The sequence below is a fragment of the Emydura macquarii genome, unplaced genomic scaffold (genome assembly GCF_026122565.2).
Source record: "Emydura macquarii macquarii isolate MOO-44397 ecotype Brisbane River unplaced genomic scaffold, CSIRO-AGI_Emac_v2 contig_1477, whole genome shotgun sequence".
NCBI classification, from domain to species: Eukaryota; Metazoa; Chordata; order Testudines; family Chelidae; genus Emydura; species Emydura macquarii.
The window spans coordinates 1,780,460-1,803,958 of record NW_027131614.1 but is presented as its reverse complement, the minus strand read 5'-3'; the positions used below and the strand labels follow the sequence as shown (position 1 = coordinate 1,803,958).

Sequence of the window (23,499 nt, the reverse complement as noted above, 5' to 3'; positions counted from 1 at the left end):
TTCTTTTTCAATTCTGAGTAATGAAAGAAGCCATATGAAATATATAGACATCCTATTCCTTCCTCGTGCAGCCAGTCCACAGCATAAAATGAATGCCTTTCTGTTATTTTTGTATGGTTGATGCATATGTGTACGTGTTTGTGTGTTTGTATATGCGTGTCTGTGTGAGAGAGTGTCAATAGTCATGGAAAGAAGAAATACTAGATCAGAAAAAGTGATTACTGAAAAAAAACAAGGGGGGGGGGGTAATGAACAAGTGAGGAATTTCCCAGTGGATTTCTGCCCCACAAATTTCCAGTTGTATTGTACATAACATACATTAGTCACTTCTAAATTATCACTATGTATATTGCTTTGCCTTCCCATTTCTGCTTTGGGGTCTCTACTTCTACTTAAATGGAACCATACAAGTGTGAAAGAACATGCATACTTTGTTAATCAAGTAATAATCTTTAAACTATTTTCTAATAATCCTCCAAGAAGCCTAAGAAATGCCTTTATTTCTTCCAAGCATTTTCCTAGCTGGTTCATTTTGCTGTTAGTAACAGTAAATACATTATATGCACACACTCTTCCCCTTTAACACAGAAAGACTTCATGGGACAAATTTTATTAGGTTCATTATAAACCATATCATTCCAGTTTTGTTGTTACTCCACAGTGGAGTAATGTAATGTAATGTTGTTACTTTGGAGTAATTAACAGCAGCTTTTGGCTCCATATAGTTGAATCAGACTAAAATCAAAACTAGTACTATTCATTGCATGTTATTTTATCACTTGTTTGATGATGAAAATGAGATAGCAGTGCCCTTATGATGCAAAACTGTCCAAACCAACAGGATATTAAAAATGTTCATATAGAGTTCTGTCTTGCAAACCCATATGAACATTCATGCGTTCCTTTACACACACAAGTAGTCCCATTGCTGTCCAGGTACAATGGGAGCACTCAGTCATGTGAGTAAACTTGTTCATTTCTGTAAGGGTTTGCAGGATTGGATCCTTTGTCCAGCAATTAATTACTGTGGTACTAGGCAATGTAGGGAAACCCAAGATATGTTGTACTTTCTACTACTTTAGTTTTATTTTCACATGCTCATGGGATTAGTTTACCAATCCTGTGTTGTTATTTTAGGCTGGTCATTTATTCACCTAGAAGTATATACTGAATTTTAGTTGTAAAGTGTGTCCAGAGCTATAGGAGATGTTGTAAATGTGTACAGTACAGATCCACTTTAGGGAAGTCAGGCAGTCCCTTTGATACGATCTCAGAAACACACCATGAAATAATAATGGCTCTACTCAGGAGGGCCCATCCCCCTCCCTTCTTCAGTGTTACAATTGTTTCCCTCTAATAAATTAGTTGAGACTATTATAAATCCCCCTCCAAATCCCCAGTAATTGCTTTCAGATGTTGGCATCTTTCAAACTCTGAGCCTGAGCGGATTAAATGGCTCTCGCCAGAAATAAATGCCCTGATTGCAGCACCTTTTCCTGCAGCTCCCATCAGGGAGCAGCATCAACTTAACAATTACATATTCTTCTTCCTCCCACCCCCGGACACCTCCTGCTTCCAGCAGCTCCAGCTCCAGCTCCGCACCCGCCCTGCTGCGGCACAGCTCGCCCCGCGCGCACGTCCCAAGGTCACCGCAGAGCCCGGGGCTGCCCGGCACTGGGGGGCTGAGCCGCGGGAAGGAAGCAGGGCCGCTTGCGCACCCGCGCTGCAGGTGAGCCTGGGCCGGCGCGGCGCTCGCGGGGGGGAGTCGCTCCAGTTCGCATCCCCGGGCCAGGTGAGGTCAGGCCGCTCCCCCTCCCCCACCGCCCGCCCGCATCCCGGCCGCCAGGGGGATGGGCTCGGAGCCAACCAGGCGGGCCGCCGGTCCCGGGCGGCGGGAGCGGACTAGGATGGGACGGCGACCGCAGGTTATAAAGGGCTCGCTGCCTCTCCCCGCCCCCTGCGCGGGCTGAGCTCCAGCAGGAGTCGCCCTCCTCCTCCCCCCGCCGCCCGGCCTCAGACGGGGGCATGGAGTTGGCAGGAGCCTATAAAAGCCCCTGACGGCGACACAGGTCCTGCAGCAGCCGGCCCGGCCAGGAGAGCGAGACCATGAGCCATCACTGGGGCTACGCCAGCCACAACGGTGAGCGCCGGGGCTCCAGCGCCGGGGGTCCCCGCTGGGCTGCCCCCGCCCGGCCACCTGCGCGCCGCAGCCTCCCCCCCCATCCGGCCGCTCTTTGCCCCTTGACGGCTTCGGCTCCGGCTCCGGCTCCACTCAGCGCGGGGCCAAGCATCGGCTGGGCTGCCCGCGGCACCTCTTCCTGCCCCGCAGCCGGGCGCTGCTGCGGCGGCCAGAGGAATCGCATCCCCTCTGGGACCAGGGCAGAGCCGGCTTGGAGCGACCGGCCCCAATCCGGTCTATCCCGGTCTGAAACCAAGGGGGAGTCCCTCCGCATTTACTCCGCGGGAGGGGGGAGGGGATCGGCAGCCGGCCTCTGGGAGCCGCGGGGGTCTGAGGTGCAATCGCCTGCCCCGGGGGCAGGCAGCGCTCGCAGGGGCATTGCCACGCAGGTGAGCGGGTCCCGGGGCTTGCTGGGTTCTTCCAGCCTCCTGAGTGATTTCCCCGAGCCGCTGGCGAGCTCAGCCTGGCGTGGCTCTGTCCTTTGCAATGAACTTTCTCTCGCGGATCTGGGCTAGTGGGGGAGACTGGAGCATCTTCTCGTTTCTACGCTGTTACAAAGCTCCCGGGGCAGCAATAAGTGTAGTAACTCTTCAAACCAGATTTGGGGGTGGTCAGATGTTCTGGTTCCCTGAACATCCCAACGCCCTGCTAGATGCAGTGAGGGGCTGGGCGGGCAATCAGCGCAGGATCGGGCCCTCGAAGTGGTGAAGCGCCGACTCCTGCGTCTCCAGCCCGTCGCCTCTCATGAGTTCTCACAGTTCATGCGCTTGAGACCAGCGGGTCCCGAACGCCAGTGGCCAGTCCTCAGGCGGATCTATGGGTTTCTACCCTTGACAGATGTGGCAAAAACCAGAGCTGGCATCGTTAAATATTGATGCAAGAGTTAAAGCCGCAAATTCACTTATAGCAGTAACTCCTCTATTACACTTGTTATAAATGATTCCCACCCTCTGTGCCTTGCCTGCATCTTTTCACGTTGGATGTGTGTGTGCCGTCTCTCGTAGGACCTGCTCATTGGCATGAGGATTTTCCCGTCGCCAATGGAGAGAAGCAGTCCCCCATTGATATTAACACCAAGTCTGCGGAGTATGACTCTTCCTTGAAGCCTTTGCATTTCAATTATGACCCCTCCACAGCCAGAAACATCATCAACAATGGGCACTCTTTCAATGTGGAGTTTGACGACTCTGCTGACAAATCAGGTGAGTCCTTACTTTCAGGGGCTCTTGTGAGGGATTGAAAATTGGACAGATTGGTCATTACAGGGGAAGGAAAGGGAGAGAGGATTTTCAAACTTCATCTCCTTATCTTCTACTAAAATTATAAGGTGAAATCCTGGCGCCATTAAAGTCAACCGGAGTTTTTACCTCAGTGAGGTCAGGATTCAACCCATGAATACCCATTCAATTCACTTAGGCATCCTTTGCTCTAATTAAAAGAAAGTAGACACCTGACCTAATCCAAAACCCACCGAAGTCAGTGGGAATCTTTTCAGTGAATTCAGTAGGATTTGGATCACGCCTCAAATGCACAATAGACGGGAGTAAGGTAGTTGATCAGGAGTGATGTGTATTTCTCCTCCTGTAAAATACTAGCTTTGAGTGATACATGACAAATGGTTAAACTAAAAGGCAGGGTGCACTGCAGGAAGAAAAAGACAATAGAATAGCAAAACAACTAAAATTAGCAACTTGAAATGATTTGGAAATAGCTTCTTTAGTTTTATATTTTTCTGTCAACAAACGTAAAGCAGAAAAATGGGGCATCTCTCCAGTTCAGTATTTGAACAGAGGGGAGGCTAGGAAATGTCAATTTGATATTCTCTAATTTAAACTAGCATGGGCCCTGGCATTCCCTGACTCTGGGCTTTCTAGAGAAAGATGGCAATATATTTAGCACATTCCCACACAGTTCACTAAAAGCTAGCTATTCAGCAGAATTTCAGGAGCTTGTTCATTGTATTATACTGACAAGGGCCTGATCCTGCAAACCTCTTTGCACATGATCTGTCCTTACTCAGAGGAGTAGTCCCATTGAAGTGGATAGGACTATTTGCAAGAGCCATGGCTACTCTGTGAATATGGGTTTTGCAGGCTTGCTCCCTAACTGTAATTCCTCAGCTGGCTGCATTTGCAGAAATCACCACCCTTCTACAATGAATGTGCCTCTATTTTTAAATTAGAAAGGGGAAAACAATCCCTCTGTAGAGACAGTAGCTGCCTTCTCTAGACACTGCCTGATTTAACTTGCTTGAGCAGTGCACTATTTTTCCTAAGCAGTTCCTTGGCAATGTCATTTAGGGGATGGTGCTGAAAACAAATTAGCAGTGCCTACAATGTCTTTTTTTCTTTTTATGAACCTGAGGCAGTATTGTAGCTGTTGAAAACTGTAATGGAAACTCAACAACATATTTTCCTACCTGCATTTAGAGTAAATGGGACTAAATGGATAGCTAAATGTTTCACAAATATATAGGCAAGGATATACAATTGTTAGAGCATCCACTGTAGCCTGAATATCTGTTTTGCTTCGAAAGGTGGTTCTGACTACACAGTTTTCTAGGTGCCCAGTTCTGTGCGTGCTGAGAACTCTTAAATCCTGTTAAAGTTGATTGAAATTGACAGTGCTCAGCACCATGCAGGTTCAAACCGTTAGTGAATTTTAACTATGTCATGAGAAATGGGAAACATGATGATAAATTGCAAAAGGTAGATTTTGCACTATGTGTGTGTGTGTAGGATGTTGTGAAACTTTGTTTAAATTCAGTAACTCAGAAACAGTAAACTGCTGGGACATATAAAAGTTTTCATAAATATCCTTTGGAAGAACAGCTCCTAATGAAAAAAATTAACACAGAAATTGAACATCTCCATTCTGTGAGAGTGAATCACTCTCAGCTACAGCTTGAAGAGAGTGGGAGGAGGAGGGGATGAGAGTGAAAATATTCACAGTAGCTCTACAACTCATCAGGCACTCGACTGGGGAGAGAAAAAAACAAAAAACAAAAACAAAAAACCCAACCATACAGATATCTGTATAAATTCACCTCAGGGTAGATTCTGTAATCTTTGATAGTCTTATGAAAATCAACGTACACAAAATCTAGTTAGCTGCACACTTAATTGCTTCATTTGTTTGCCGTTAACCAGTTAGCCTAGTTTTATAACACAAAATAAAACTGTTTATTACTTGGTTACATTTCATGAACTTCCTATTTATAACATTCTGATGCCGAACAGTATTATTTCTGTACCAAGTTCCTGGTTAAACATAATGTAGCAAGCAAAAGGAAAAATTGTAATGTATTTTATCTACTGTCCCTTTTTACATGAAAAATTAAGGACCTGATCCTATAAATACTTACTAAAAGGGTGAAGTGCTAACTCCCATGAGAAGTCCCATTTATGTTTGTGGAACTGCTTAAGGTAGTAAGCACACCACGCAGTAATAAGTAAGGCCCGGGTTTGTGACTAATTTACACACAAGTAATATTACGCAAAGAAGTAGGCCCATTGGCCTAGATCCTGCACACACTTAAACATATGCATGGCTTGACACTTATGACTAATCCCTTGAAGTCAACAGCACTACTCTTGTGACTAAGGTTATTCATGTACTTAAGCATTTGCAGGATCAGGGCCTTATTGTTTACAGAATCAGGCCATGTCCCAGAAATTACAGGTACAGGTTCTAATGTCTTAGTAAAAATAGGTGCAAAAGCAAAAAAAAATATATATATGTTTATGGATGAAAACTTTTGGAATTGCATCATTGTGAGCATTATATATTTCTCTGATTCAGACAATATTTAATGAGGTCATTATTAAAAATATCATTAAAATTAATAGCAATTAGAGATCAGAATATCCAGATACTTGATATAAAACATAGCCCCTAGAAAATGAAAGGTTCTGAATATATTTGTTATATAATGCATGGCATGCATCTTCTGCACGACTTGTCAAGTGCCTAGACACCAATACAAAAAAATGTTACTTAAAAATCATCCCTCTCCCTTGGTGAGGCACCTAGGTATTGTGCAGCATAATAAATGTTTGTTTAACTCTCTTTAAAATAAAAACAATTCTACATATAATTTATGAATTCTGTAATATTATAGGAAGAAAAATCCTTTGGTCTTCTCTTTTAGGAAATTTGCTCTTTACTAATAGCAGGAGTTTATATGCGAATAATTCTTGATACAAGTTCTATTTTCATTATTCCAATATCCCAACCATATTCAATACACTAAAAAACTTTTTTTTATAGTAATGTTTTAAGATTTCTAAACTGATCATGATAGAGAAAGGTTTGTGATAGCGTTAGACATTTAATTATACTATACTATAATAATATAATATAGTTTGGGATGTTTTTAGAAACTACTAAGTATTAAGATTACCTTTTTTTAAAAAATGTTTTATAAAAGCTTTCAGCCTAATCCTGCAGCCCTTACTCACAAGTGTAGTTCTTCTGAAGTTTTTGGGACTACTGGTATGAATCAGATGGGCAGGATTTGACCCTGAGCTTTTTAAAGTGTGTACTTAATATTTTACAGCTGCTAGTTCAGCCTTAGAAATGCTGTAAGTAATGAAATGCCAACAAATCAATGTAGACATTTATTTTATTATATTATTATTATTTTATATATGTTTTCATATTTTGAAAGGCTATGATTTCTCCTTAGTATGGACATTTTACTTGTTTTGTTTGCCATTTTACGGAAAGCTTATTTGTACCGAGCAGGTTACAAACTCCTCTTTCAATTATTTTTATCATCTCTTCATCCACTTTAATTCTTGGGGTCGCACATTTCAATTGGCTTCTCCGTGTCAGCGCATCATTTTGGAGCAAGCAGGAGTGAGCCTCCCAGCCTGGGTCAACAGGTTTGTGTTAGCAGGGCTCATGCTAGCGCTCTAAAAATAGCTGTGTAGACACTGTTTGAAGTTGTGGCTTGGGCTAGGAGCTCAGGCTCTGAAGCTCATTCCCCTCTGTAGGCTTCAGAGCCCAAGCCACAACATCAAAGCACAGTCTGTACAGCTACATATAGAGGGCTAGCATGAGCCCTGCTAGCCAGAGTACATTGACCTGGGCTGGGAGGCTCGCTCCCACTCGCTCCAAAATCCTGTGTGGACATTCTCTGTGGTCTTTTAGTAACAATGAAAGTGTAAGTATTTCCTAGCAATGGCACTTAAAATGTCTGACCCTTTAAATAAGGGCAAATAGTCTCTTTGCTACAAATACCATAAGGACTAAACCAAAGACTACAGTGTATTCATTCTGATATCTCAGAAGTGCAATTAATTCAATGGAACTGCACTTGGTAGTAAGCATTACATGCAGTAATTAGTGTTTGCAGGATCAGGCCCTAAAATTTCATAATAAATGCACCTTATTCTTGGGATTTGTCCCTATGGCAAAGAAGATACTTGTACCTATTTAAAGTTACAGGTACTTTAAATTCTGTGGGGAGGAAATATTTACACTTTCACTATTGCTAAAAGACAGCAAGGAACAGCGACGAACAAAAGTTGGCAACTGACCTGCTTGAGAATAGCTAAAGGTAAGTGACAAGAGAACCTGTAACCTGCTTTATAGAAATGTTCCTCAAAAATCTTTTCACAATGTGCATAGGGACCTTAATTTCAATGGCACCACACATAGTAGTAAACACTATTATGCTCTATAGTAAGTGATAGTAGATCTCACACTTATTGAGCTTATAGAAGCAAAGAATCTTCTTAATCATGAATTTGTTTTATAATTATAATATAAACTGATTTTTTTAAGCTATAAAGATGATACAATTTAATGGGAAAGTCTGACTTAAAGGAGGATGGGGTAGATTGCACCTTCAGCAAGTTTGGAGATGACACTAAGCTAGGGGGAGTGGTAGATACCCTGGAAGGTAGGGATAGGATACAGAGGGACCTAGACAAATTGGAGGATTGGGCCAAAAGAAATCTCATGAGGTTCACAAAGGACAAGTGCAGAGTCCTCCACTTAGGACGGAAGAATCCCATGCCCAGCTACAGACTGGGGACCGACAAGCTAGGCAGCAGTTCTGCAGAAAAGGACCTGGGGGTTACAGTGGATAAGAAGCTGGATATGAGTCAGCAATGTGCCCTGGTTGCCAAGAAGGCTAATAGCATATTGGGCTGCATTAGGAGGAGCATTGCCAGCAGATAGAAGGAAGTGATTATTCCCCTCTATTCAGCATTGGTGAGGCCGCGTTTAGAGTATTGTGTCCAGTTTTGGGCTCCCCATTACAAAAAGGATGTGGACAAGTTGGAGAGAGTCCAGTGGAGGGCAACAAAAATTATTAGGGGGCTGAAGCACAAGACTTATGAGGAGAGGCTGAGGGAACTGAGCTTGTTTAGTCTGCAAAAGAGAAGAATGAGGGGGGATTTGATAGCAGCCTTTAACTACCTGAAAGGGGGTTCCAGGGAGGATGGGGCTAGGCTGTTCTCGGTGGTGGCAGATGACAGAACAAGGAGCAACGGTCTCAAATTGCAGTGGGGGAGGTCTAGGTTGGACATTAGGAAAAAGTTTTTCACTAGGAGGGTGGTGAAGCACTGGAATGGGTTACCTAGGGAGATGGTGGAATCTCCATCTTTAGAGGTTTTTAAGCTGCAGCTTGACAAAGCTCTGGCTGGGATGATTTAGCTGAGGTTAGTCCTGCTTTGAGTAGGGGGTTGGGCTAGATGACCTCCTGAGGTCCCTTCCAACACTAATATTCTATGATTCTAAAGCTAATAGTAAATAGACTGGTAATTTCTCCTAATGGCCACTTCTTTGTTCGTTGCTACTTCTTTTTTTGTAATTGCTTCAGAAATAGAAGAAAATATTCTAAGTCAAACTACAAACTCATGTAAATCAGACATTTTTATGGAAATACAATCATAATAAAACTTTAAAATTACTCTGCCATCTCTGGGAGGTCAAAATATTGGGCTAACTTTGACACTAGAACTGTGTGGGGAAACTCTCCTCAATAATTTTAAACAAGTATATTTTTTTCAGGTGATCCTTTCTATAACAGAAAAGAATGGAGGTGCCAAGGGGACAATTCACACACATTTCTTTAGTTATGATTCAGTGTAAACAGACCAAGGAATATTTGTTATCCTAGGAGAGAGTGTGTCAGCACTGCTTGGTTTGCAGTGAGTTACACTAAAAGTTGTGTCACTGTCGGTTTTTTCTATTTCCCACTGAAGCAAGGATCAGTTTAGGGAGGAAACATACAGGTCTGCAGTCTTCCAGATAAGACCGTCTGAACAGAGCCATTGACACAGGAGGTCTATTTTTAGGCCTTCAAACACTGACGGTGTAACTTTAAGTATTGCCCAATGTTACATGTCATCATTATATGTCCAGAAGCTGAATCTTCAGGTTACTGTATGTCTAAGCCAATATTTTAATTGCTCTGAATCACAAGGGGGAATTGACTGCATAAAACTCTTGTGGCTTAAAGAAATGGAGAGGTTAACCTCTGTTCTTCAGGACATATCTGTGTGAGTCAGAACTTTCTCACTGTTATCATAGCCTAAGGCAGCCTTGGCCTTATTTCTTTCAGTTAGTTTTTAAACTATAAATCTTCTGGCCAGAAATCAATTTTCGAATGGGCACATAGAGTGCGAGGAAACTCTCTTCCCTTCATTCAAATCCCTCCTTAAGAGTCACTATTTGGTCCCTCAAATCCCTTTTTAAGGCCTCGTCTACATTGGCCACAGATTTCGGTGGCAGTCAACAGGAGATACGCAAGCTACGTACAGTAACTTGCAAATCTCCTGTTGACTTCCGAACGTCTACTTACCACGGCGTCTACACTGCGCTGCGCCGATGGGAAATGCCCTCCCATCGATGCAGCGCTACGCTTCTTGCTGGGGTGGATTTACAGAGTCGACTTCTGGGTTCGATTGAGCGAGTCTTTACTGCTGCTCAATCGAACCCGCAAAATCGATCCTGCACTGCCGGCAGTGTAGACATAGCCTAAGAGTCACTTCTACTGTGACAATGGAAGAAATGAGTCAACTAATAACAGCTAAGTTGAGCGGCACTTATTTTTAAAATATACATACCCATATTCTGTTGCTGAGAGAGAAAAGCTTTCAAGTTTACACAGCACTCTTCTTTTTCTTCTCTGTGTAAGCTTGAAAACTTGTCTCTCTCACCAATAGAAGTTGGTCCAGTAAAAGATATTACTCTCAGCCACCTTGTCTCACTAATATTGACTACAACAACACCGCATACAGTCATTCCCATGTCTACTCTGTTTGTCTGATGTATCCCTTGCCTCACCCTCTTTCATTTGTTCATCTACTGACAGGTGTAAAAGACTTGTAAGCTCTTAGGGGCAGGAACCATGCCTTCCTATGTCTCAGTTCATCATCCATCAGATGTCATAGGAAAATAAGCAGTTGTTGGTACTATTATAATATTTTGCAACACACAATACACTTTTTTAGTAACAGTTGCTAAGATTATTCCATAGATAAGGCTGCTAGGAGACAAGGCAATACATTGTTACCACAATATAGTTGAAGACCATCTTCATGCTTGTGATACGGCAATTATCAATCCAAGCACAGCTCATATAGGACGCACACAGAGACTGACTGACCATTTAAAACCTATATAAATCTCGTGCTATTATATAGGATTTAAGTGCTGCACTGAGCCTTGTGTAATGGTGAATTTCACCCATAGAGGACTGGTGTTTCTGGTCTGTTCCCCTCCCATGTTAACAGCAATGCACTTTACTCACATTTTTATTAATGATTCATAGGGATTTCTAACTTATACATTATGTTTAATATGCATACATTTTATCTGCAAATGGTTTCACTACAGGGAAATTTGTTTAACAGAACCCATTGAAAACAACATCTTCTGACTCTGTTAGAAGCCGTTTGGTGAATGTAGAGTAGAAGGTGTGTTTTTGGGAGATAAGATAAAAGAAATGAAACACCTTTCATCAAGTGCCATATCTGCACATACTATATATATATATATTGGCAGCTTGACAGTGACTGTGACTCACCCGGACTGAACTTTTTGGTATGGCCCGTGTGTCAATTAGGGATAGCCCACCCCTACTTAAGGACTCAATACTATTGTGTGAAAATGTTCTGAGTCCACATGTGTGTGCATATATATAATGTATGTGTGTGTGTAAACACATAGGTGTGTGTGTACTTATGTTTGCCTCTATACACACATACATTTTATATCTATAACCTAATTTACATTAACTGCTAATGGCATGAAGAGCCCTCTGGTCAGCACACTCAGGGAGTATCTTCATATCCTTAAACAGGGTGAGCTATCCTTAGCTGACACTCAGGCTGTATCAGAAAGTTCAGTCAGGGTGAGTCATGGTCACTGTCAAGCTGCCAATATATATTTGTACAAATATGGCACATATTGGGAGGTGTTTAATTTCTTTTATGTTATCTCCTCAAAACACACTTTCTACCCTCTCAGGCTTCCCCAATGGCTTCTATTAGAGTCAGAAGAGGTTGTTTATCAGGAGTAACTGTTACACATTTTTCTTTAGGTGAAACTTATTGCAGAGGTTTCCCACAACAGCCTTCCATCACAAGGTTAACCCGTCCATTCAGAATCATTGGTCCTGCCCTACTTTCCGCTTATTGTGATATAGTCAAATTAATAGACCTTAGAATAGTTTATTTCCTACCAATTTGATTTGTGTACGTAGAGGATTTCAGTCAATGTTTGAACTATTTCTTGAAGGAATCTTGCAGATTAGCCATTTGGATTTTTTCCAAGAAAAGCTTTTCCTGGACTGAGACAAATTAGGGCTTTGCTCTATATAGTGAGAACATCCCATAGGTGTTTGGAATCCTAGCAGTAATGTCACAGTATTCCTGCAAAGCTTCACATAAAGGGCCCGACTCTGCTCTAAAGAACATCAGTGCTACTCACAGTGTTTAGGACAAAGTTGCTAATGCTCTGAAGTAAGTATGGGAGAGGTAACTGCTCAATAAAACTTATTTTACTATAACAGTGGAATGGCCTGGTCCACTTAACCAGATACCTTTGACTGTGTAGTGGATCTCTCTTAATCAACAAAATGTCCATTTACTTCTACACACGCTAAGATCTCACCATGAAATGTGTTATGTCCAAACCCAATTTAATGTATTCATGCAAGTAATCCCAGTGACATAAATGGACTGTTCTCATGGGTAAAGTGAGTAGGATTTGATCATTAAACTTTCCAATGAGTCACCTTTTACTCCTTTGTAAAGTGCTTTGCAATCTCCTGATAAGTTCTATGTAACTGCTAAGGGTATTTCATCATCATCATCATTATTATTATTGCTGCTGTCTTTCAAAACTGCTCAACATTGTCTTAATACAGAAAATACAGTGCCCACTTCTAAATTTAAACGAAGTGCCCCAAAAGGTGTTGTACCTTAACATGTCTCATGTTGTCACATGAGCCTTAGCCACAGAGCAGGAGTTACTGCTGTATAGTACATGCTGCTTTGAGAAGGGAACATGTGACCAAGATTGGCTGTTCCCTTTTTCTTTGGACACCCAGCTAGCAATGTTCTCCTGCTCATATGTACTGGAGCTTGTATTGTGCACTCGTGGAAGGGCTGCAGATTGGTATACAGCAGGGAGGTACTGTTACTGCATAGCCACCCTTCCCTTCTGTATGCCACATATGGCTACTTCCTGTAATTATGCCATGTGGAGAGGGGAACATATATGCTTAGGTCTTTTGTATATAGATTTTAAATAAAATCAGTTTCAAGAAACTAAGGTTATTGTGTATATCTTAAATTGCATTTTCCTGTGGCTAAAATCTTGTCAGACCCTTCCCACCACTGTAATTTTCCTCCTCCCCAATTGTCAATGGCTATTTTATTCTGTGCTGGCATATAGTCAAAGTTAGCCAAAGATGAACAGATAATGGCCAACTGTAATCTGCACTCAATTTACATACTCTCACACACGCACACTGCAACAGTCACACAATACTTGCAAACAGAGAAAAGAATCCTTATTCCATTGACCTGTTTTGAATTATTTTGTTTGTGATGCATAATTCAGGCACTTTCAGGGTAACATATAGTATTCTTCTGTAACTTTGCAAGTACCAAATTGAATTTTACGGTATATATCATCTTAAATTTTATTCCTAAAATACATTTGCCTTTCAGATAATACCAGTTTAAACAAAGAATTAGATTGTTCTTCTACAAAAACATTTAGACCTCACAATTTGGCCTAAACCTTTCTCTGTTTACCCACCCGATTTACTCCGTTGATTTCAATAGGATTACTTATTACCTCGTCTGGGCTTGGTGCTGCACATGAAGACATAGTTTCCCTGCCCTGAGCATTTTACAGGCTCAGGACTTGATCCTACATTTCACAAGGGTGGGCTGTTCTGAGTATAAACACAAGGTAAAAATTAATGTGCAGGACAGAGAATTTGGGGAACCCAAGCCTACATGGGTGAGAGTGCTGTGGAATGCTCTAGTTACACTAGAAGCTAATTACTGTAGAAGCAAGAGTAATACTAAATAACTAAGTGCCTCACTTCCAAACCCATGTCTCCTCAGACCTGACCATTCTGCGCTCACATTCCACCCCTTATTTTACTAATATTTTGGGGGGGATTTAGGGAGAGGGCAAAAAAAAAAAAAAAAAAAAAAAAGGCGTGAAATTTACCTCCCTTTAGTGAGGAAGACTATGCCTAGTGTTTAACCTCAATGTGCCTGTGGATGGCCTTTACTCATATTTACATTGGAACACAGCAACATTGGATTCCCAGCTGTGCATTTGCAGGATCAAGGTCTCAATAGATGACGTAAAATGAAAGGGCAATTTGCATAAGTAAGGCAAACAGGATTAGGCCTTTAAGAGCACTTTGGTGGAACATTTCTATATGCCCCTAGAATTCTGGACATTCATCTTTCTGGAATTTTTTATTTATATTGTGACAGAAAAGTTTCTCACAAACCTTTCCTAATCCAATCACCTTGTATTATTACCATGTCTGATAAATTGCTGATGAATCACATACATTAAAGGCATGTAAATTTTTAGATGTCAGGTATCGACTAGGTCTACATTGGACTGTAAAAAGTAATCCAGAGTAGCATGTGGAGCAAGAAAATGTAGTTTCACTTCAGCCAGGTCTACACTACACACTTATTTCAGTATAACTACGTCCCTCAGAGGTGTGAAAAATCCGACATAGCTATTGCCTCTCATGGAGGTGGATCTATTGAGCCGATGGGAGAGCTCTCTCCCATTGGCTTAGAGCATCTTCACCAGAAGAGCTACAGCAAGTCTGTAGTGTAGATCTGCCCCTAACAGCCCTGAGTTGAGTGTTCTGTTTTAGAGTAAGGCTCCATAACAAAGGAGGTGAGGCAAATGCTAATGAAGCTGTTTGCTTTGCAGTGCTGAGAGGCGGAGCTCTTGAAGGACCCTACAGGCTGATTCAGTTTCATATTCACTGGGGCTCCTGTGAGGGCCAAGGTTCTGAGCACACTGTGGATGGCGTGCAATACGATGCTGAGGTAGGACCAGCTTTTTTTTCTTCTAAGGAACTGTCCACATTAGGCATTTTTCTTACTATTTCCCATCAGTGCAACTCTCCCAGTGGCAGCAATACTGGGAGTTCTATCAGATTATTATTGCATCAAGGGCGAATTTGTCCTAAAGACCCAGGCACCAATACGATATCTTCTACATTAGTCAGATAGTTACTCAAAAATTCAGTTCTTTCACAAGTGGTGTCCTCCATTCATCAGGACCAAAAGGACCATATCTGTGACCAGCAGCATCTGGTTGTTCAGAGTAGAAAGCATAAACATAAGGCCTTTCATTGTCTGGTAGAGTTAGCCACTGCAATATTGTTAATATTCTGCGTTCATGAGGGATGACAACAGACCAGAAGAATGTTCCAGCTTTCACCCCTTGCTTGGGAGCAGCAATGTGGTGGTTCAAATGTCGGCTGCTGCTCCACGTTAGTGCTCCCAACTGTGCTACAGCAATGGTGGGAAATGTTAAATAAAATCTTGTGTCAACACAATCTAAAAAGGCTAGATGGTGTCAAGTGAGATGTGATATTCACTGTAAAATGATTTTCATTGCAGTCGCTTCATTTCACAGAGGTGACAGAAGGGGAAAAAACCAAGCTAGGTATACATGGCTCATCTGTTCCTTGCACTCCCAATAGTTCATAGGAAGTGCTGGAAAAAAATTCTGTCCTCTCTGTATCTGTATATCATAGGTTCCCCTTTTTCTTGTTTTGGTTTTAAGACTAGAGACTTTTGTCTGAGAACAAGACTTTTGGTTCCTTAAAGGCTTTATTGCGGGTTTCAAGCCATGATCTGTGATAATGAGTGAGCAAAAGGAGCTGTGGAGGAGACATGCAGCAGTGAGAGCTCAAGCAGACATTTTGGTTGACCCAGCCAGGACCCTATACTGCTAAAGCAGTAGCTGTACAATGCTTTGCTACACTCCACTGGGCCCAGACTCACCTTCATTCTGCTGACTGGAGGAGAAGGAGGATGAAGCCATAGATTAACACTCCTCCCCACTCCTCTCTGTCCACTTTGGAAACTAGCGCTGGCAGCAGAGGTGGACTTTCCCAATTTTTGCACTAAGGTAGCACAGGACTGGGATTGTGACTTGGTCCTTACACTGGAGTATAAGAGAAGTAGCTCCTTTCATTCTTTCTTTTCCTATCCCTTGTGCACTCATGCAGGGCTGGTGCCAATCTGGCCCTCAGAGTTCACCTGCCCTGCTTCTTCTTCACGAGGTACTGAGCATCTTTCAACTTTCTGAGACCTCTGAGCACCTTCTTGGAGTGGATCCCTGAGGTTATAAAATTCTGCTGGTGGCACCATAATTAGCTGCTGAACGGGCTGTACAGATAGTTATGATGGCACAGACTGTTATGATTTCAAATGAGGAATAAACAGCAGGAGCAGATGAGCTTCTGAAGAATTAAAATCCTCTCATCATTCCAATAGCCCTAGAAACAACTAAGAAAATAAAAACAAAGTAGGAGAGCAAATCAACTAGATTGATGTGGAGGTACATTTCTTTCCAAACAGAATGTTCTGTAATCAAGTATACCTCCCCTAAAGATAATGAAGTTGTATTTAGAACATGTTTAACCCTATATCCTTTGAAAAAACAGAACACAGATTTAAAATAATTAGGCCAAATCCGGCAGTCCTTGCTCAGGCAAAATTCCTACTGAAGTCAACTGGAGTTTTACCAGAATAAGGAGTGCAAGATATGGTACATACTTTGCATTCAGAAACGATTTTGAAAGTAAGGATTAGAAGTGCATTTTATAGATTGTAAATATCTATTTGCACAAATTTCTACATGTGATATAAAAGCAAATCAGTGATGCAATGAGTTCATAGCTGTATTCAAAACTTTTAATGTTTCAGCAGTAAAATACCATCTCTGTTAATGTTTAGTAAATGGCCATCTTAGGTCCTCATTTTGTAAATTATTAGTTGAGGTGCTCTGTTAGATGGAAGGTACTATTTATGAATATCTCATTTCATTGATTTTAGGTTCATCTCGTTCACTGGAACACAAAATATGGTAGATTTGGTGAAGCTGTGAAGCATCCTGATGGCTTGACTGTGGTAGCTGTTTTTCTGCAGGTTAGTTGAGCAATCTCATTACTATTGCAATATATTATTTGTATTGCAATAGTGCCTTTGGGCACCAATAAAGGATCAGGGCTCCATAATGGTAGGTGCAGTACAAACACAGAACTAAAACACATCCCACACCCCAAAAAGCTTATAATCTAAGGCCTTGTCTGCACCCAGAAGCTATACAGCTTTAACAGTGCCATAGAGTTAAAGAGGTACATCCCCTAGAGTTATATTGGTACAAAGGTGCTTCTACTCAATAAGTCCTTCTGTATGGGAAGAGCAGTAAGATATACTGTCTATGACTCTTTATGCCAATATAATTGTAACCACACTAGGGGTGGTATTAGTATAATTATGTCTGTGGAAAAAAAATCACATGGTATAAAAACTGTATATCAAGCCTAAGTAATCTCTATTTTCTCTTTCTTTTGTCACTGTTGAGTGACAGGATGTTTTGTGCTAGATGAATTACCTTTGCTTAATACAAAGTTTGAGAAATACACAACCAACTAATGAAGACAATTTGTCTCTACGGTGCTCCCTCTATTCTGGTCATGTTGGTTTTGTTGGGAATTTAAATTTGACTTCTTCCAAGAAATGAATAGTTAAAGTCCAATAATAAATCCACATACCATAAAAGAAAATTAATTTAATCTGTCCCACAATCCTTCACTTCTGCAGACTAGTCATCACAAGTCATTTGTGCTGACTGGCAAGCTTCATATTTTTTACAATGCGAGGGCACAGTCATTTTCATTATTCAGCATTATGAGAAATCTCTATGAAACTAATTGGTGCTGTGATGATGTAATTTAAAATGTGTCTTCAGTCAACTGTAGTGGTAAATCTGAGCCACCACCTATGCATCTGCTTATTTTCTTTTCATATGGTTTGCATTACCAGGTGGGAAATGCCAGGCCTGGGATACAGAAAGTTATTGATGCACTGGACTCCATTCAAACCAAGGTAGTGTATGATCTCTGTGCCAACTGACAGCAAGCAGAGCTATTTTCTATATTCTTTTTCTCTCAACGTGCAAAATTGCAATTCCTTACTTCTGCTTCCTATGTGCAAGTACTACAGTAGAACAGCTGTCCATGTCATCAGCACTGACGCCTGTGTAACCCCTACCTTGAGGCAAGCTCAAATATTTTTTTTTTCAAATTAGGCTAATAGAAGGCATGTAGCATTGTATGTCATGAAGCAAATGGAAAGGATTTCTGTGAATAAAGATTTCATGCCAATATGATTGTGTGCTTCTGGCTTGCAGTTGCAGTGGAGTCCATAGCTATTATACTGGGCCAGGTTCATCCCTGGTGGTATAAATCAGATGCGTTACACTAGTGCCACATTTGGATTGTATTCCCTCTGTGATTTTTCAATATTTATTGCCATATTAGATGCCCAGCTGCAAAGCTGATAGGAGTACTCTCTGCATTTATAGTGTACTTATCTTTAATCATACAAGGCACAACCAATCTCCTACTGAAGTCAATGAGAGTTTTGTCATTAACACCACATAGCAGAACCAGACCCATGATTTTTATATTTGCTGTATCTCTTTAGCCATCTGTGCACTGGATATAGATTGTGTTGGTCCTATGGAAACATCCTACAGGATGTTTTTAGAGGAAGAGGCAATAACTTAGACATTTGGAGCAAGGACTGAAAGCTTGATCCTGGAACTTGCTGAGCACCTTCAATCCCAACAGACTTTAGCAAATTGTAGGAGGGTCTCAGTGCTGTGCAGAATTAGCATCCATCTCTTTCCCTCTCTTTTTAAAGCAGGGGGCAGACTTAGCAAGAAATATCAAATCTTCCTTAACTATCTCCGCTAATGCAAGCAAGGTGTCTATTTTCCAACTGATCTTATGCCAGAGTTAACAGGCTGTTCTATCTTCTTAGGGGAAGCAAGCTTCCTTCACAGACTTTGATCCCACGAGGCTGCTTCCTGAATCCCTGGATTACTGGACTTACCAAGGTTCACTGACCACGCCCCCTCTACTCGAATGCGTTATCTGGCATGTTCTGAGAGAACCCATCAGTGTCAGCCCAGAACAGGTACGTCTTTAATAGTTAAAGGCCACTATTCTACATCTAAATATAGACACTCACCTTGGTTTAGACTTCAGTGGGATCTTCTGCCGAAGCTGCGGTTTACATTACTGGAACAAAATGGAGTCAGATTGCAAGGCTTTGTGAAATAGTAGATAGTGTCCTGAAATATTGGTTCAATACATATATCTGAAATGGTTATTTCCTCCCATTCTAGTAACTGTAAAATGGACTTTGCTGCCACTCAGGACAGGAATCAAGCAGAAAAACCATTGCTTGGAATGCATGACATTTGTAGCTTCTAGAAGTTTGCATTTTATCTCAAGAAACTCTTATATTGTGCAGCTTGAGGAAACTGGCAAATTGCCCTAGCAGAGTAGAGCACTGACAAGTTGAGTCGTTCTGGCATTAGCTCTGTGCACTATTCCTTAATGAAATTATGTAGATGCAAGTTTCCATCCTCAGGTCTGCATCAGTTTAGCTAAGAAGATATAAATAGGATCTTTGAGTCTATAAATATAAGCCATGTCTTAAGGGCTTTAGTGTACCCTCAAAGACTTAAATCAATTTTACCAATGACTATTGCTCTAAGACAAAGAAGTGTGTTTCTTTATTCAGTTGAGATGAAAAGAAGCTGTGATCTGGTGCTGGACATAATTTAATAAAAGAGCAGCGAAAAGGCAGAGGATGAATGATTGGAAATGTTCATTAAACTACAGCATCTATTAATACTAATAAGATGCTCCAGAGTGAGTCTTAAGGTTGACATCTTTGTTTAATTAAAGCCACAGGAACTATTTATTACTCATGATCAAAGGGACATGAATGTAGCTTTACAGCATGGGGGAGAGGGGAGAGGGAATATTCACAATAAATGAGTATTTTATCCTTAGGAGAACCATCATCCATCTCTTCCCATCCTCAAATCCCTTTATTACATTACACTTTTCAAAACTGACTACTCAAGACCAGAGCTGCGTACATCAAATATTTTGTCATTCTTAAATTCTGAACAAAGCAAGAAAACATAAAACAGTTTGGAAAAGAATCCTAAAATTTAGCATCTGTTGGGAATGTTTTCACTGGACTTCAATTCATTGTTGACAACTGCTTTTCTAAAGATAGGTAGATTTTGAATATGTTTCAGGAGGAGAGGAAGTGACTTATGCATTTGCTATCCTAAGCATTGCTATACTGAGTTAATGATTATTGGAACACATAGGGTTGCAGCATTCTGGCCATGTACCATGCCTCTCAGTGAAGTTTAAGGCCTCTCATAAGCTAGCTCTTTGCCTGTGGCAGGCCTCCATGCAGAAATTGTGTGTCACAGAACCATTCTGCATGTTACAAAATTCTGCAGCCCCCTCTCATCCTTCTGTCAGCAATTTTCATTTAATTGTGTGTTCTCAGACACAGTGTCCTGAATCAGTTAAATAAAACTTGGACTATTTCTAACCTGCTGGTCACTTGCATTGAATTATACTTGCATGACCTGTGTCACATATGACAAAGCAGCATAAATGGCTGAGTGCCTGTGACAAATGCACATGGTGTCCTGGGGTGTTGAGTTTTGCAGTTAGATCTGCATTAGCTGAAGGATGTGTAAAATCACACACAGGCAAATAGCTCCCTAGGGACCACATCTAAAGAGTCTCCTGTGTGTTGATTATTCTAGCAGGTACCTCAAATGTGGCACAGCTAGACTTGTTTTCAGTGGTAGTACATGGATAAACACTGTGTAGGGTAAATGTCCTATTGTTGGGAAAACCGCACATTTACTTCAGATATTTCAGGGTATAGCTGTCCTAATGCATCTTTGGAACACAGGAGTATTATGGCACAATTATACACAGAGATTATTCTATTTTGGGGAGCTATGAAATTGCAGATCATGCTTTAGGATAGGCCTTCACATTCTTACAGTACATTCCAATGGAAATTGAGACTGATTCTCCTCTCACACACGTTAATATCTTCACTGACTTCTGTTGAGGTAATTGCTGAATTACACCGTTATGAGAAAGGGATCAGGAAAAAAAACAAACGGTCAGAAGAGTTTCAGCTTTCAAAATAGCCAAGTATTCAATTAAGCTATAGACCTGGAACAAATATAGAGCCAGCTCTTGCCCCTTTGTGCGATTCCTATGATTCAAAAGATCCAGCAAACAACTCCTAGATGGTTCTATATCACTCTTTCCCAACTCTACCAGCACAGAGGGCATGTTGAAGGCAGGAGTGGATGTGTCAGGGGCAGGAGAGGGTTTGGGTGAAGCACCTTGCCCTGAGATCCTGGGCTAGCAAAACATGGGGGGGACGGACATCACAGCTGCTAGAACTTGGAGATGTCTTGAAGCCACCTTTCCCCTCACTCTAAGACTTGCACTGTCCCTGGCACATAGTGTATGCCATAAATAGGTTTCCAGAGGCATGAGGATGCATCTGAAGATTAATATTGATCCTTTCTTTTTTCCCCAGCTGTGCAAACTCCGTGGCCTTTGCTTCAGTGCTGAGAATGAGACTCCATACCATATGATGGACAACTGGCGCCCATGCCAGCCTCTGAAAGGCAGAGACGTTAGAGCTTCATTCCAATAAGCTAAGCACTGAGCTCATTCGAAATTGCTGTGTTTGTGAGGGAGGAGCCCCTTCTGCTAAGCACAAATCAAACTTCTGCCAGCTGTGCACTAGCATCATTTCTTCTTTTAGATCTCTCACTTCTTCCATTCAGCATCTGAAGTTCTGGCTAATGAAATGTGAAATATTTTAGACCAAGAGAAAAAGGGTCTTAATGTGTGGGGAGGAGGGAAATCTGCGTGATGTTTGATGGTAATTGCTGTGACTTGACACTTCCGCTGTTTGGCAAAGCACATAATGACAGCAAAATAAGCCATTTTAAGTAACCTCATCTATAGGTGATAGTACATATAACTAACTGTACTCAGTAATGTGAAGCTTTTTTGGAAGCAAAGGAATACAGAATAATTTGGACATTTTAAATGTGATTTAAGAGATTAAGTTGTGTCCACATAGACCGTGAAAAGCAAATTAATAGTGATGATTAAATGTCTTAGATTTTAAGAAACTGAAATGTAAATATTTTTTTAATCGTTTTACATTTTTAGCCATGGTATCCTCAGCCTCAATTATGTCTTAATGTTAGTGGGGGGGGGGGGGTTAATTACAAAATGTCTTAAATTAAATATTACCTGTAAAACTTATTATAATACAGAGTATCTTTTCATTAAAATAATATATGTCATAGTTTAAAGAAGAAATGAATATTGTATTTTAGATAAATTCGCTAATAAAAGATCTATAATTATATTTGTTTCCAGACTCTTATTCAATCTAGGAAAATAGGACAGGGAGTTTTCTGCATTTAAGTATATGTAATTATATACATATAATACAATAATACATATTAATTAAACATATAATACACAGGGACCAATATCACAGGTTTTGTGGCGGAGTTCAAAGAAACAGAAGCTGAAATGTGGACCAATTTTGGTAAGAGGGTGATTGTCTTACAGAATATCTGGTAGCAAAGAGAAGGCAACTATCTTTAATTTACAGTATTAGCCTTAAGCAACCATCCCTGAGGATCAGCAAAACCATTTGCCTAGTAGAGCTGCTCCTTAACAAAAAGGAGAACAAAATCATACTGAAAACCAAGTTAGTTTCCTAAGTCGATAGGCAGGAATCTGTCTAAATGGCTTGATTTTCAAAAGTGCTGAGCACCCAGAAGCTTCCACTGACTTCAGTGGATCTACACCAGCTGGCCCTCGGTGTTTTCATTAAAACACATGCAACAGATTCAAAGATAATGATGCTGAAGCTGAAGATAACACACAGGCTTCTCCAGGGCTCAGACTGTCTATGCTCAAGTCCCCCATGGTTCCCAGGCAGATTCTGATATCAGTTTAAGTCTCTGGTTCTAATTTTTAAAGTCCGAGCTATATCAGAGATCAAATTTTGATCAATGAACCACTGAGATAGTTGTGGTCTTCTGGGACAATGCAGAGCTGAAAGCCCAGGGTGACGTGTGTGCAAACTGTGGCTAATACACTCTCAGATGAGGGGATACAGCTATGGAATGGACTTTCAGAGATTAGGAGAATTCAGAATATGATCATTCTTAGGAAACCCTGCAAAACCTTCCTTTTCAAAAACACCTTGCCAGCCAAAGAGTGACCATCTCTTTTTCCCAAATCATTGGGAATTAGGCATCTAATCTCTTTAGAAGCTACTGAAAATCCAACGAGGTGCCTCTCTGCATCTTTAAGTACCTAAATACCTTTGAAAATCTGGCTCTTAGGCATTTTGGAGCCTAATACCCTAAATGGAACTTGGGCTCCTGAGTGACTGGCGCTTTTAAACATTTTACCCCCCTTCTGAGAAAACACAAACTCTATCCCAAGTAAAAAGTTCTTATCTCAAAAAAAAAAAAAAAAGTGCCATAGGTACCATGAAATTCTCTAGGAACTCCACTATTACTATGGATTTTATAGACACATAGAAATGTAGGGCTACAAGGGACCTTAAGAGGTCATTAAGTCCACCCCTCTCCCCACATACAGGCAGGGCCAA

General features: G+C 41.2%; 1 protein-coding gene across 1 annotated transcript; it reads left to right on the top strand.

The window, feature by feature from the left end:
• The first annotated feature begins 1,937 nt into the window (after window positions 1–1,937).
• LOC137156655 (carbonic anhydrase 2-like) lies at window positions 1,938–22,233 on the top strand. Its single transcript, XM_067553524.1, has 7 exons — window positions 1,938–2,140; window positions 3,184–3,381; window positions 14,624–14,742; window positions 16,765–16,857; window positions 17,758–17,820; window positions 18,760–18,915; window positions 21,385–22,233. Exons 1-7 carry the CDS (start codon window positions 2,107–2,109, stop codon window positions 21,502–21,504), a joined length of 783 nt encoding a protein of 260 aa, XP_067409625.1. The 5' UTR covers window positions 1,938–2,106; the 3' UTR covers window positions 21,505–22,233.
• Window positions 22,234–23,499: the final 1,266 nt, after the last annotated feature.

What these genes read in the sequence shown, in the direction of transcription:
- LOC137156655 (XM_067553524.1), top strand. Translation starts at nt 2,107, where the DNA reads ATGAGCCATCACTGGGGCTACGCCAGCCACAACG. An exon ending in GGGCTACGCCAGCCACAACG is followed by an intron (nt 2,141 to 3,183) that starts GTGAGCGCCGGG and finishes CGTCTCTCGTAG; the next exon opens with GACCTGCTCATTGGCATGAG. An exon ending in TGGACTCCATTCAAACCAAG is followed by an intron (nt 17,821 to 18,759) that starts GTAGTGTATGAT and finishes CTATCTTCTTAG; the next exon opens with GGGAAGCAAGCTTCCTTCAC.